General features: G+C 44.9%; 1 protein-coding gene across 2 annotated transcripts; it reads right to left on the reverse strand.

Moving 5' to 3' along the window:
• Positions 1 to 9,002: 9,002 nt before the first annotated feature.
• SP5 (Sp5 transcription factor) lies at positions 9,003 to 11,673 on the reverse strand. Of its 2 annotated transcripts, none has more exons than XM_066280097.1 (2): positions 11,457 to 11,673; positions 9,003 to 10,741 (listed from the first exon to the last, which is right to left on the reverse strand). In XM_066280097.1, exons 1-2 carry the CDS (start codon positions 11,505 to 11,507, stop codon positions 9,602 to 9,604), a joined length of 1,191 nt encoding a protein of 396 aa, XP_066136194.1. In that variant the 5' UTR covers positions 11,508 to 11,673; the 3' UTR covers positions 9,003 to 9,601. The 2 variants fall into 2 exon arrangements, with proteins under 2 accessions (XP_066136194.1, XP_066136195.1); XM_066280098.1 differs by lacking the exon at positions 11,457 to 11,673 and adding an exon at positions 10,898 to 11,248.
• Positions 11,674 to 14,729: the final 3,056 nt, after the last annotated feature.

Genomic DNA, 14,729 nt, shown 5'->3' on the forward strand with positions numbered 1-14,729 from the left:
CCATTTGGGGCCTTGCTCCCTTGTGGCCAGAGCCATTTTAGTGCCTGAGGCAGAGACCATGGAGCCATCCTCAGCACCCGGGGCCAACTTTGCTCCATGGAGCCTTGGCTGCAGGAGGGAAAGAGAGAGATAGAGGAAGGAGAGGGGGAGGGGTGGAGAAGCAGATGGGCGCTTTTCCTGTGTGCCCTGACTGGGAATTGAACCCTGGACTTCCACATGCTGGGTCAACGCTCTATCGCTGAGCCAATCGGCCAGGGCCGAGTGTGCTTACACTTTAATGCATCATGTATAATAACTGCCTCATTGATCAAGCATGCCCTCATTTTTCTCTACTGTTAAATGAGAGGATGAGACTGAATGGTATTTAAGGTCTCCTCCAACTCCCAAGTATTAAATTCTGTTTCTGAAAACTCTGGTTGGGGAGATTTATCTGGTTATAGAGAGCTCCCTTGATCTTTCATGATTTGGGGGAACTTTGGAAATATGCCATAGCCAGCATCAAACAAGCTTCATGTTGTCATTCACTAAGGGTTCTCCCCAACATACCCCAAATCAGTGATTGGTTAGACCTGGAGGCAGAAGGGCATACACTAGAAAAAATTATGGAGCTATTCTTATTTGTGCAACAAGCTTCCCTGGTACTGGTAATTCTCAGCAGGTTTCTTTAATTCCAATAGTCAGAAAAGATTTTTTCAAATAAATTTTACAAAATCATGTTCTGGTTTGAAAAACAGCCCTAAGAAGCACCTTGAGCAAGAATGATTTGGTGGAGAAGAGGGTGGGCTGATGACTATGATGAAACCAGAGGAAGTGAGCCTCAATAGAGAATCCCTAGGACTCTGCACCTCTCTTAGTAGTTTTAAAAGGCTATAGCAAACTGCTTGTCTTGGAGTGTCACCATTACATTTCTGTAGCATGGAGAGTACATGTATTTTCTTATTTAGTGGCAGAGTTTATATGTGCCCTAAGATAGTTTTTAATTATCCAACGACACTAAAAAAATCAAACTGTTCTGTTAGCTGAGTTTTTAAGAAAACAGATGTTAGTGTTCTACTTTATGGGAAAAATCCCACTAACATATAATATGATTTATGATTCAAAAAATGTTAACCTTCTGTGTGCATTAAATACTAAAAAGGGAAATTGTCTATATAATTAGGTATGATGTTTGTAAAAACCACTAAGTAAGACTATTGCTGTCTTTTCCTAAGGAATTAGAAGATTTTCAATTTTCTCAATTGGGTGAAGGATTTCAGCTAAGTGGCCCATTCATTCTGTTTACCCGGAGTAACTTGTAAGAAATATTCTAGGCTAGAATTTGCTTATTTCCCTTGGACTAATTTTGTGCATTATTAAATATGCAATTTCCTAAGCCAGTGGTTCTCAAACTTTCGTGTGCATCAGACTCACTTATTAAAACACAGAAGACATATTAAAACACAGATTGCCGAGTACTATTCCCAGGTTTTAGTAACTTGAAATTTGAATTTGCATTTCTAACAAATTCCCAAGTGAGCTATTGCTGCTGGTCTGGAGACCACAGTCTTAACTCTCAGCTCCAGGTGAAAACCTAATTAGATTCTGAATGCTTCAGGTACATTCTGTGGAGTGTTGTTTTTGAAGGCAGAAGACCCATTTATGGTATAGATAGATTATCATTGTTTCACCTGAAAGACCTTCTCTTTCCTTGTGCTTTAATAGAAGTTTTGTTCATTGCTTTTTAGTTAGGCCTTGTATCACATTCACTTGTGCATAAGTCTTACCCTCTTTATGACTGCCAGCTGAAGGATTGTGTTCACTTGTGAATCTTCACTGTACTTTACATCTTGTAGATACCAAATAAATGGTTAATTAAAATTAGTTATGTGCTCATGTTTTGAATTTGTTGTGTACCTAGTTTTCTACATCTAATAATTATAATAAGTACTAAATTAAGTATGCAGTTCATATATTCCTAATTGTACGTATCAACTTGGTGGGGAAAGAATGATTTCCTTAAACTTAACTAGGACAAAGTTTGTAAATCTAAATACACCTACTTATTTATCGCAAAGTTATCTATACTTTTCAATCCTGTTGCCTAACCAGTGGTGGCGCAGTGGATAAAGCATTGACCTGGAACATCGAGGTTGACGGTTCGAAAGCCTGGCCTTCTCTGGTCAAGGCACATTGTATTTTGATTGTAAGTTGATGCTTCCTGCTCCTCCCTTTCTCCTCTCTAAAATGAATAAATTAAAAAATTTAAAAAAAATCCTGTCATTTTACTGTGAAATTTCCGAACATTAAAAACAGGATGTGGGGGTGTGCATAAGAGGACAGCACTTAAGCTGACCCAGAAGTGTTATCTTCAAAAGCCAATATGTGACTAAATTCTGATATTACTTGCAGAGGTTGACTAATTTATCCCTAATTACTTTTGTTCCTCTTTCATACGATAACTATTTAAGAACAAACTATATTTTCAAAAACCAGATTTCTAAAATCAGATGCCAGAGTGCCAGGAATATTCATTCTACTGTTGCATTTTCAGTAGCCATAATAAAATATATTTGACTTTTTTGAGTTACAGATTTTAGATTCGAAGCATTTTAGCTTTGGAAGAAACCATAAAGATCGTCCAAGTCCAAATGTTCTCAGTCAAGGCCCACATCTCCCCTACACATTTTTAATTTTTATCTTAGATTTTATTTATTGATTTTAGAGAGGAGAGAAAGGATGGGGGGAAGAACAAGAAGCATCAACGTGCTTCTTGTATGTGCCTTGACTGGGCAAGCTCAGTGTCTGAAACTGGCGACCTCAGCCTGCCAGGTGGACACTCTATCCACTGCGCCACCACAGGCAGGCTCCCCTTCACTCATAACGGTCATACTCATCTTTGATTTAAAAAATACAAACCAAGCCGGGATGAGGGGGGCACTTCTTCCCCCAGCAGTCCATTCCAAATTTCAAAAGTGCTCAAACCTTTCAACTTCTACCAACAGCTCTTTTTCAACTCCTTCAGAATAGACTTATCTAAACAGGATACTTTAAGAGTCTGTTATTCCCCCATGATCTGTTTCCCTTTTTATTACTGCAACAGCAGCAAGGGGGGCAGCCACAACTCCCAGTTTCCAGCTACTGGCTGTTCAGGACATGCAGGCTCGCTATGAACAAGCCTGAATCATGACTGATGGAGAGAGTGCTTTCTCCTTAGAAAACTTAGGAACTTTCTACTCCAAAACCAGGCTCAGAACAAAATCTGTGACCACAATAACTTCTTGGTAGTTGTCTGCAGTACTATGGAGAAATGACATGGACTTTATCAAGGATCAAACAGAAGAAAAGCTTTCAGAGGAAAAGAAGTCACCATCAAATATAATCTTAATGAAGAATAGAAATAGCTAAATGCTTACAGGTCTTAGTTCACATCCCCTTCGTTAAAACTTTAGCTCAGGCCTGACCTGTGGTGGCGCAGTGGATAAAGCGTCGACCTGGAAATTCTGAGGTCGCCGGTTCGAAACCCTGGGCTTGCCTGGTCAAGGCACATATGGGAGTTGATGCTTCCTGCTCCTCCCCCCTTCTCTCTCTCTCTCTTCTTTCTAAAATGAATAAAAAATAAAAACAAAACAAAACAAAAAAACTTTAGCTCAACAAAGGCCTATGTCTATAGATTTAGGTAACTGACTTTTTTTGTTATGCTTTAAATGAATTAAATCTATCCATCTTGAAATTACCTCAAACCATAATCCTCTATTATATTTTAAAATTCTACTTTCCATTGTGATGGAAATATTTTTCTCGCTGATGTTCACAAATCTACAGTAAATATCAGTACATACTGACATGTACATACTATAAACAAAACATTACTTGACTCTACAAATAGAACTATAAATTTAATTAACTCACATGTAAAACTTAGTCCAAGGAATACAAACGGCTATTAAAAATACAACAGATTTTGCCTGACCAGGCGGTGGCGCAGTGGATGGAGCGTTGGACTGGGATGCAGAGGACCCAGGTTCGAGACTCCGAGGTCGCCAGCTTGAGTGCGGGCTCATCTCATTTGAGGAAAAGCCCACCAGCTTGGACCCAAGGTCGCTGGCTCCAGCAAGGGGTTACTCGGTCTGCTGAAGTCCCGAGGTCAAGGCACATATGAGAAAGCAATCAATGAACAACTAAGGTGTTGCAACGCGCAATGAAAAACTAATGATTGATGCTTCTCATCTCTCTCTGTTCCTGTCTGTCTGTCCCTGTCTATCCCTCTCTCTGACTCACTCTCTGTCTGTAAATAAATAAATAAAAATACAACAGATTTTAAATGTATAACTAGAGTGTATAACTTTGTCTTGTTCTGTATAATAGGAAGCATAATAAAATAATGGGCATAAATACAATAAGAGAGACACAAAACAAAATGAGTTTCCATGGTAGAGATGAACACGGATATATAGGACAGGTGACATCCACAAAGAGACATAGCGAATGAAAAAAGAAAACAGTACTCAGAATATAAGAATAAAACTACCAAAGACAGAAATAAGAGAAATAAGCTTTCACTGTACCTTCCATTTTCAAATAAGTACACATTTTCACAACTATAAGCATAAATGAGGATTTAGCTTTGATACTTGCCTTGTGAACTGGATGAAACTTAAGTGGAGAGCCAGATGTTTTCCATCCGTTTTAGATTACGCTAAACACAAAATTATTAGAAAGCACCCATATGACTGAACAATTTATAATTAAAAATCAGGTGACATGTAGATGCTGTCTTAGACGTTAGAAAATTTCAGCATATGTTTGAAGTCAGAAGTTTGACAAGTAATGAAAAAATTAGTTTTTGCTGTAAAACAAACTTTCATTTTATAATAAGCACATTAAATCTCCATAATGATGAAACAACTTTTTGAAAAGTGAAAGCTACATCTTTTCCATATAGAAACTGGGTTTGATATCAGGTAGACAACCAAAATATGTAATATAGTTTATTAGGTCTTGTGCAGAAACTACTGCAGTTCAAATGTGAAATACCCCATTGGGGATTATGTTTCAGCATAATCACTAAAGACATGGAAAGAAAAAAGATATAAAAACTAGAAAGAGAAATCATCAAAATGTCAGCATGAAAATGTATAGTGTATCAATCATTATGTGCAAATCTTCAACTGGTAGTAAGTTGTAATAGTAAAAAAAACTGTGAAACTATCAAAAAAGTTGTGATGGCCCATAGATGTTTGATTACATCTTTGTTGAATGCTATCACTTATTTGCTATCGTAAGGAACATTAAATGACTTTACAATTTCCATATATTAATTTGAAAAAGTACAGTTTCCTTAAAATCAATCAAGGGAGGAGTAGTTGACACAAAAATCTTTATGCAAAAAATGTGTTGAGTATGAACAGCACCAGAGGAAAATGTACTATTTATGTATATTGAATGCCACATTAATCAGATTACCATTCCAGTGGCCCTTTAAGGTGTCTCAATCTAAATATATTTTGCATTATTAACACATCTTTCTATCTATATTCTTTCCTTAGTTTATCAAACAGTTGGCCCCTATACTCATTTCAAAGATTCATTCCCACAATGTCTGTCGTTACACTTCTGAAGTTCCCCTCCATCATGCAAACCAGAGGAAGGTAATAACGGTATGTAATTGAACATTGCTGAACATTAACATGACTTGTTTTGAGTGCCCTTCAGTTTGGGATGTCAGAAAACCTTAGTTACATTTACTATAAAACAAAACTTCAGGGTTGAATCTGATTCCACAGCAGACCACGCCCAGTGAGACACTGTCAATTTACCTCAATGCGTCAATGTTTCATGTGATATATGCTGATGCAGGTGGTCTGCAGCTTCAGTGCTCTAAACAACTTACTAGATGTTTACATGCATTTGAAGCCAAAGCTATAGCCCTAGTAACATTCTGTGAAACTTGCACAGAAGAACCAAAATAATGGGAAACATGCTACTTTAATTACTTAAAAACTCACAGTATTAGAACAGAAACATGATGCAAACTGGGATGAAAAGGTGCCTTTTTCTATAAATAGTTTCAAGTACATTTCTGCAATTAGCATGCCCATCAAGATTAATGTTTTTAAATTTGTATGTCTTGTTATGGCAAAAAAATTATAGCAATATATACAATATAGTTAAAAGATTTAAACTCTAACCAAAACTAGAAAAGACTAACATAATAGTGAATAATACAGTGGTATTTTCTTTAACACAATTTAGTTTCATTTATTACCAGACCAGACCTATCACAAATTAGTGTTCAGGCAAAGGTAAATTTTCACAATTTTTCCTTGACAAAAGTTGAAAACTATGGAGTGTTAACAAGTTCAGGAACACACAATTCCCAATTACCTAAATTACTGATAACTCAATTTTTCCATATTTCTAAGTTCTTGGTCAAAAACTTCATTTATCAATTGAGTATTATTTTTAAAATAATTCAATCACACTAATTTTAGATTTTCTAAAAGATAATACTTTACATTATATTTGCATACTGTTAAAACAGTTGCTTAGAAAATGAGAAATTTCTACTGACATTTGAGGCCATTGTTAATATGTTTTCTTCAGTTTTTAAAACTTAATTGAACTGGGTGCTGGTCTTTAAGTCAAGCCCTGAATACAGTTGAAAGTTTAGTTTACATCTAACAGTAATTTGCTTTTGAACTTTTTAGTTTGAATTTAATTTTTTTACTAAATGTGCTTACATACATCCTTTATGCATATTACTTTTGCATATTGATTTATTTAAAAATAACTTTTAAAGTCCTAAATGGTACTCTGTTGCAATTTTATGAAACAAATAAAGCATGCAGTAGCAGTTTAAATTTTAATAGCTTATATAATCTAGTACATTTCTGAATAGTCACTTATATCTCTGAGCATTTATTAGCTTATTTTTCAGTACAGACATGACATACTTTTCCTACACTTGGACAATAATATATTATTGTGGTTTTCTGGCTTCTACTTGAATAATGGCAAAAACTTTCTAAAGCAGTTGAAACAGATTTTGCAGTGGTACAATAAGGAACAATCTTTCAGCTGTGCAATTAGTCCAGAGACTGTTCAATTAAGTGAAAATATAAGAAAGTTATATCACCAAATTAGTTTATTCTTTTAAAAATTATACTCTATTTTAGATAAATTCCATATATTTTAGTTTCTCATAACAATCACAAAGTTATAGTTATAAGAAAATTATCTTTGTCACTTCACCTATTTCGATTCTAAATATTATATATTTTATGTATTTTTCCCTCAGTAAGCACAAAGTTAAATTTCTAAGGAAACTATCTTTAACTCTTCATCTATTTGGATACTAAATATTCATAGCTGTCAATAATAGCTAGTAGACTCATTTCAAAATTGCCACTTTTCTTTCTCTACCAAGGGCATTCTCTTCCTTAAGAAAGGATCACTTCAACTTTTCTGAGTCAAAAGCCCTTGGTCTTTTCACTAACAAGGATTCCTCTATCTGCCAAAAAACCTCTTCTTGCACTGAAGTTGATCCCAGGATATGGTTCAGATGTGAGAGTTTCTGTAACTCTTCATAGAAATGATTCTCAAGAATCTTGATTTAGATTAAGACTACACATCTAGGTGTATTAATGTTACTCTGTAGCATCTTGCTTATACCTACTGCTCGCAAAACTGCCACATCCTTGAAAATTTAGCTAACACAAACTGCCCTTCCCTGGTAGAAAACCCTGAAGAAACCTGTCATTAACTACTTCCAAAATCTCTAATGAGAGTAACTGGTTCTAAAGGCATATTTCACAATGATTCTAATGTTCATTTACTACCTTGTCCCAAGTTAACAGAGGAAAAATGCTATTTCTTGGGAGTGTAACGTAATTTTAATGGCAATTATGTTGATGTTTTGTGTTTTACTTAATACAGTAAGTCTGTCTCTAGGTAAAACCCTCACAGCTTTTAAGAATTTACCCTTCACTTTGACTTCAAACAAAAGGCAAGGTGACAGCAGTTTGTAAACACTGTGAAATCCTATCAATTTGTATACACTTCTACTCCCATGAAAAGATTTGGTTTCACTGAAATTTGGCGTTGATGCTAGTTTAAAATATTAATAAAGTTTATAATGTTTCTGTTCATTAAGTCTAAAGTATCAGATTTAGGGTTGTTTCATGTTTAAAAACTCAATATGAGAAAACATCAAAGAGCTAGCTGACGTGAGACACTTGAAAAAAATTTGTAAACTTTACAAGTTCAAATTTTAGAGTCAGGAGAGAAACCTAGATTTGAGTATTCCTGGCCTCTCTCTGAGAAAAATCTTAAGTCTACTTCAATGATTAAAATCCCAAGATACCAAATAGAACTAAACTCCCAGGCCTAGCCAGAAACAAGACTATTGTGAAACAAGATTTAAGGCTTGCACAGCAAAATGATTAAGACGAAAACAAGCAAGACAACATTGTATATCATGATGGCGCACTGAAATGCAGGAGGGCTGCTTCTTTCCTGGGCAGAGAACAACCTGAATAAGAGCGCCCAGCTTTTCTGTAACTCTTCAAAAATCTCATCTGTGACCAGTTTCTTGAGTCGCTAGAACCTCTCCAGACCCCAGCATAGCCAGCTGCCAGGAGGAAGATCAGATGAGTGTGACCTCCCTCCCTAGAATACCAACAAGTGGAAAGCCACAGGGAATTTGCCAAATAAAAAGAAAGTGTACTGTATGTGCAACTAGCATCAAACTTCTAAGAGAAGCCCAGCAGTCTCTGGTCAAGTCCTAAGGCCACATAACAAACTCAGGGTTTGATTGGGAAACCTTGCCCAAATCTATTTTACCACAAAACTGCTGCCTTACTTCCCCTATCCACGCACACACACAACACGCTTCCCCCAGAACCTTTCAAACCAAAGAAGCCTCCAACGTATGCAGCCTCCAGGAACCTCCAAATTCCTGGTGAAACCTGACCGCTTTGTAAAGCCTCCCAGAAGAAGAAAAGATCAAATGAGACCGGCTCAGCGGGGTCTTCCCGAGGTGACCCTGGAGTTAACGTATTTATTTTCACTCTGCAACTGCCGATTGCTTTACATAGACATTTCATGCTGTAGCTCTGCATGGAGCTGAGGACAAAAGTAACATTTTTATTAATGTTGTAATTATTATAATTATTCTTTAACAAGCTATTAAATAACCTGTACAAAGCCTGGCCCTGTCCTAACAAAAGACCCAGCGCTATGTCAACTCTCCTAAGGTCCTTCCGCTTTTAATTCAGCAGCGTTTTCTATATACAAAGTCAGCCCAAGGTGGTCCCCCGAAACTGAAGGTCTCTTAGACAGTGGGAATGGTTCAGAGCTTGAAACTGCCTTTCCCCCCTCCCCCGCCCGTGATGCAGAGCTTCCAACCCTACCTCCCCTGCTCCTCCTGGGCACTGAGTCCCTGTCCGAGGGCCAGGCCCGGGGAACTGGGAGCCTGGCATCCCTGTGGGAAGGAGACAGCAGAAAGGGGCAGGTCCTCTGTTGGGTCTCCCCTCCGCCAGCTGCTCACAGGCCCCTGGGGTCTCCCCGAACAGGTGCTGGGGAGTCCAAGGCGGGATAGGCCTAGAGTCGCACCCGGGTGGGCTCACAAGTCCCGCATGTCCTCCCGCTTGACTCCGACCTCAGCAACTTTGAGCTTCTTATTCTGGTGAGTCTTGACGTGCTTGGCTAGATGGTCACTGCGCATGAAACGCTTGCCGCATTCGGGGCAGGAGAAGCGCTTCTCGCCGGTGTGAGTCCGCAGGTGCCGCTGCAGCTCGTCTGAGCGCGTGAAACTCTTGCCGCAGAAGAGCCAGTTGCACACGAAAGGCCGCTCGCCCGTGTGCCAGCGCAGGTGCGCCTTCAGGTGCGATGTCTTGCCGTACACCTTACCGCAGCCTGGCACATGGCACACGTGCTGCTTCTTCTTGCCTGGCTCTGCCTCGGGGGCGCCGCCCGCCACCTGGCAGTTGGGGCACCGGCAGCGGCGGCACCTCCTGGCCGTGGCCGCCAGGGGGGCCTTGGTCTGCAGCAGCGCGGCTATCTGGCTCTGGTACTGCGCGAAGTCCGTCGGGCCCAACACCAGGCCCCGTTGCAGGGCAGCGGCAGCAGCAGCAGCGGCCGCTGAGGCAGGGAAGCGGGGCGCATGGGGCCCGCCAGCACAGGCGCCCGACAGGCTGCCCCCCGGAACTCCGGAGGTCCCCGGACCCGTGCCTGCCTGCGGGATACTCCACCATGGGAGGTCGTCCGGTGCCGGGTTGGGGGACAGCTGGCGGCACGTGGGAGGCGGTGGCGGTGGTGGCGGGGGCAGCAAATTGGAATATCCGGGCGGTAGCGCGGCCTGGGCAGCGTAGGGCACATAGGCAGGCGCGCAGCTGGCGGGCAGTGCTGCCATGCTGGAGGGCAGCATCTTGACCGGTGAGAACTCGTAGGGGTACGAGGGGTCAGCAGGGGGTGTGAGCGGCAGCTCGTGCGCCACCCCGAAGGACGGCTGTAGGTGCGTTTTCTGCGGTGTCAGCCCCAGACTGGGGTGTGGGGGCGGCAGCGCGCCCGGCGAATGCGCCGGCATGTCAGCGGTCCACGGGTGAAAAAGCCTGGAGGGCGAGCCCAGCGCTGGGTCGTAGGGCACCTGCAGGAAGTCCGGGGGCGCCGCAGCGCCCGGCTGGCCGATACGGCTACAGGTGGCGGCCAGCAGCGCCAGGGGTGAGTGCTTGCCCAGGTCCGGGGAGGCGCTGGGGGTGCGGTCCTGCATGGGCGGCGCGGCAGGGCAGAGAAGAGACAAAAGGTTAGCGCTTCAAGCGCGTTTTCCAGGCCAGCCCCCTACCCCCCACATCAGCTATTATACTGTCGACCCTCCCCTGTCCCACTGCCCCTCCCCCGCCACCGCACTCCATGCACGCACCCACGAGTCCCGGAAAACTTTTGGTGGCTGCGCTACCCGCACGCGGAGCGCACGAGCGCTTCCCGTTAAACTACTGTACTTGGTTTAAAGAGACGCCAGCCAGTCTTAGAGGAACCAAGCACAAAGTGGGAGGAGAGAGGGAATTCAACCCGCGACTCCTGGCTCCACGGTCAGAACAGGCCTGGAAACACCCACAAGCGGACTGCTCGTGCGCCCTCCCTCTCATCTTTTAAGCCCCGTTTCCACGCTACTCTCGGGCTCCTCCCCCGTCCGCCTCAGGCTGAAATCAGCAAGAGGGCCCAGCTGGATTAGTTCGAGCCTTGTTCTCAGCCAGACGCACCCCCTGTACCATCCCCGGATTCACGCGTCTTTTCCCCAAAGGCCACACTCTTTTACACCAAGGTTAAGTGTGAAGTTGGCGTGGGCACCCCTAAGTCTGACTCCTGTGGCATCCACAGAGTAGGCTCCTTCTGAGATTCAGGGTGCACTAATTACCAGGAGAGATCTATACAGGACCCCTTCCCACCTCTTTCTCGCCCCCTTGGAGCCCAACCCTGACCTGGAGGAAGGCCTGCAGCGAGTCGTTCCGGAGGACTGCAACGGCGGCCATAGCTACAGTTTGCAGACGGTTGGCTGCCGAGCAGGGCGCAGCCGAGGCATGGAGACCCGAAGGCGCGGAAGAACGGCCGCCCAGAGTGCCTCGCCCGCGCTCGCTCTGCGCGCTGGGACCCTCCCTGCCCGCACCCCTCGCCGCACCGGCTCGCTCGCCCCGCGTGCGCTCTGAGCGCTTCAGGATCACCTCCAAGAATTTGATAAGGACTTTGCTGGGCCGCCAGCCAGTCAGAGGGAAGATTTATGGCTTTGAAGTTTGCCGCTACCCAATCATCAAAGAATAGCGGCTCTTTCAGAAGCGAAAGCAAATCCTTTGAATCCACAAAGCTCCTATGGTGTGTTTGTTGGTCTGGATAAAAGAACTGATTATTAGGGGGGGATGGGAAGGGAGGAGATAAAGGCGGGACAATTAATGAAGTAATCACTATGTGGGAAATGTATATACACAAATAATTGGATTTTCCTGATCAAAGGGGGCCTTGCCGCCTGGAGACCCGCGCTTGGTTGCTTGAGACACTCTATTCCCTTCCCCCCACTCCTTTACAATTAAAGATTTGCACGGAGGCAGCGCCCAAAGTGACAAAGTGTCTTTGTTATCTCCAGAAAAATCTGCCTTCGACTTCCAAGCGCGGACTTTGAGACAGAGATGAGGGTAATTCTCCGCGCCTCGTACTTACACACCCTACAATGGAACAACGTGCGCAGACCACGGACCCAAGGGAATTCTCGGGGCGGGACGTGGGACGTACCTCGCCCCGCCCGCCGCGTGCGCCTAGCCGGTCGTGGCGAAGCCGGAGGCGAGGCTGTGACCCTGGGCGGAGTCGAGCGGCCGCCCAGGGCGGCAGTGGGTGGTGCGCACACTTCGCTGCCGCCCGCTTGACAAGCGACTGGGGTTCTCTGGGGACGTTCCTACTGGCGACCTGGAAGTTTTCTCGGGCCACAACTTTTGCATATAGTGAGCCTGGGAAAAATACCCGTGCCGCCTTGACTCCCAAAGCCGAGTTTGGCAGGACACCCAGAGCAACCCAGAATATATACAAGAGGGAAGAAATGCTGTTCTGTTTTTCTTCTCTCCCCGAGCCGGCAGCCCTGCACCGCAGAGGGAGGCGCTGACCGTTGTTAGGCCCCACCGAAAGCCCCCAGCAAGGCTGGCAGGTACGCGCCCTGAGCCCTGCCGGGCAAGTGCGCGCTCTTGCAAGCCGCACTGTCCTTTCAAGGAACTAAAAATAAAGTTCCTTTCTCGAAAAAAAGACACAGAATAAATAGTTCTTTGGTTGGAATGGAAAGTCAATAAAAAAAGGTTGTTCTCATCACCTTTGGAAAGAAGTTTTTCAGGACCGGGGCGTGCTTCGCCCGGGCCAGGGAAATGCTCACCAGGGTGTGACCCCTCCAAACCCTCGCTGACCGTCCATGACCGGCCGAGGAGGAACTGTAGGCCAACTGCCTTCTTCCTGCCAAGAGTGCATAGCGGGTCCTGCGGGAGTTGTACGGACCACAAGATCCCCCCATTGGGTGGTGGGGGTGGGGGTGTGTGCGAGAGGAAGCTGGAGGAGGTGGGCGGAGGGCCGCCAGGTCCCCACGCACTGGGGGGACTTACAGATCCGGAACAGCTTTGAGGCCTCCCTCCGTGCGGCAGCGGCGCACGGGCCTCCTGTGTCTGGCAGACCGGGCTCCACGTCCGGCTTCCCTGCAGATAGTGTCCTCTCTCCCAGTCCGCGGGTGGTGCAGGGGTCTTCCAAGCCGTCTCGCACCCGGCCTTTTCCTGCTCATCGTCCTTCCAGGGACCGCACTGTGGACGGGCCTGAAGTGACAGAAGGGACTGGGTGACTCGACTCCAACAGGCTTCTGATTCGGAGTCTAGCTGGAATATATCGGCGCCTTCAGCATTCACCAAGGGGTCGGGACACGAAGCCACCAGGCTTAGGTGTCTCCAGGCCCAGGGCTCGTCAGTGAAATAGAAACATCTTGCTTGAGATAAATGGACCGCAACTACTCTAGCTACTATGAGCACTTCGCACGCCCTGTCCTCACACTCACACCTTTTCTCCAAAAAGGTGTCACCCGGGAACACTGAGCAGTGACCACACAGCTTGGTCTGGGTCCTGAAAATGACGTTCGGGTGCTCTGGGAGAGGGGGAGGGTAGGAAGCTTAGCGTTTTGCTCCGTGGTGGGGCAGACTTTTCCTTTCTCACGCTCAGTCCAGGGAGTCGAGTCCCCGAGAAGCCTGGAACCAGAAGGAACTCTTTCCCGGACGGAAGTCAGATTCCAGGGAGTCCGGCTGCGCACAGCCGTGCCCGCACCTGTCTGCGCGAGCCGAGCGGGTCTGGTCCCTTAGCGTGGTTCCTGTCGCAATTCTCTGAGCTCTTAGACACCCCCGTGTCCCCGGGAGGCTGGGCCAACGGGCTGGAAGGCATTCTCACTTGCCGAATCTGTTCGCTATTTTAACAGAAAGGCAGGAAAGGCCAATTCACATCTCCATGGTTGTTACAGGAGAGAACTTTTTCGCTAAGATGTCCCCATTTCGCCAATGAAACCACCACTAGTGGCCAGCAGGGTGAAACCGAGTGATGGCTTAGTGGTTAAGAGCTCAGACTCTGAAAATCTGGACCCAAATTTCCACTTTCTAGTTGGTAACTTTGACAAGTTACTAAATCTCCTTGTGCCTTCGTTTCCCAATGCGTGAAATGGGGGTGATAGTAGTGCCCACCTGTAGAATGTTTGTAGGCTGAAAAGACGGCGTAATATGTACAAACTCTTTAAGACAGTGCTGGGACAACGCGCAGCAGGCTCTCCCAGAGTGTTCGAAATCCTTGCTCTTGGCTTCATTTCCACGTATGAAAACCCCCCAGGATTCCAGCCCTCCCAGGCGCGAAGTTTGGAGAGGCTTTTACAAACTGCTGTTTAGCCTCCCTCTCTTTGCATTCCGTGCTCCCGAAAAACTTATTCTTAATGAAGTAATGTTCCCAGCACCCATTAAAAATGCAACGACGGCAGATCAAAGTACTTTATTTTAGAAATTTGTTGTAATCACCAAGAGATACAGGTAGCAAGGCCAAATGTCAGTTGTGTTACACAAAGCCCCACACCGGGAAGAGCGTGTGGCTGCTGTGCCGCAATGTAAAGAAACATCAAAGACCAAGCACGACGCGAAAGTGCGCAGCGGGGCGGGAGGGAGGGAGCCGGCAGGGACTAGTCCGCCTTAGACGGCGCGGGGGCAGCG

The sequence above is a fragment of the Saccopteryx bilineata genome, chromosome 5, assembly GCF_036850765.1.
Source record: "Saccopteryx bilineata isolate mSacBil1 chromosome 5, mSacBil1_pri_phased_curated, whole genome shotgun sequence".
NCBI lineage: Eukaryota > Metazoa > Chordata > Mammalia > Chiroptera > Emballonuridae > Saccopteryx > Saccopteryx bilineata.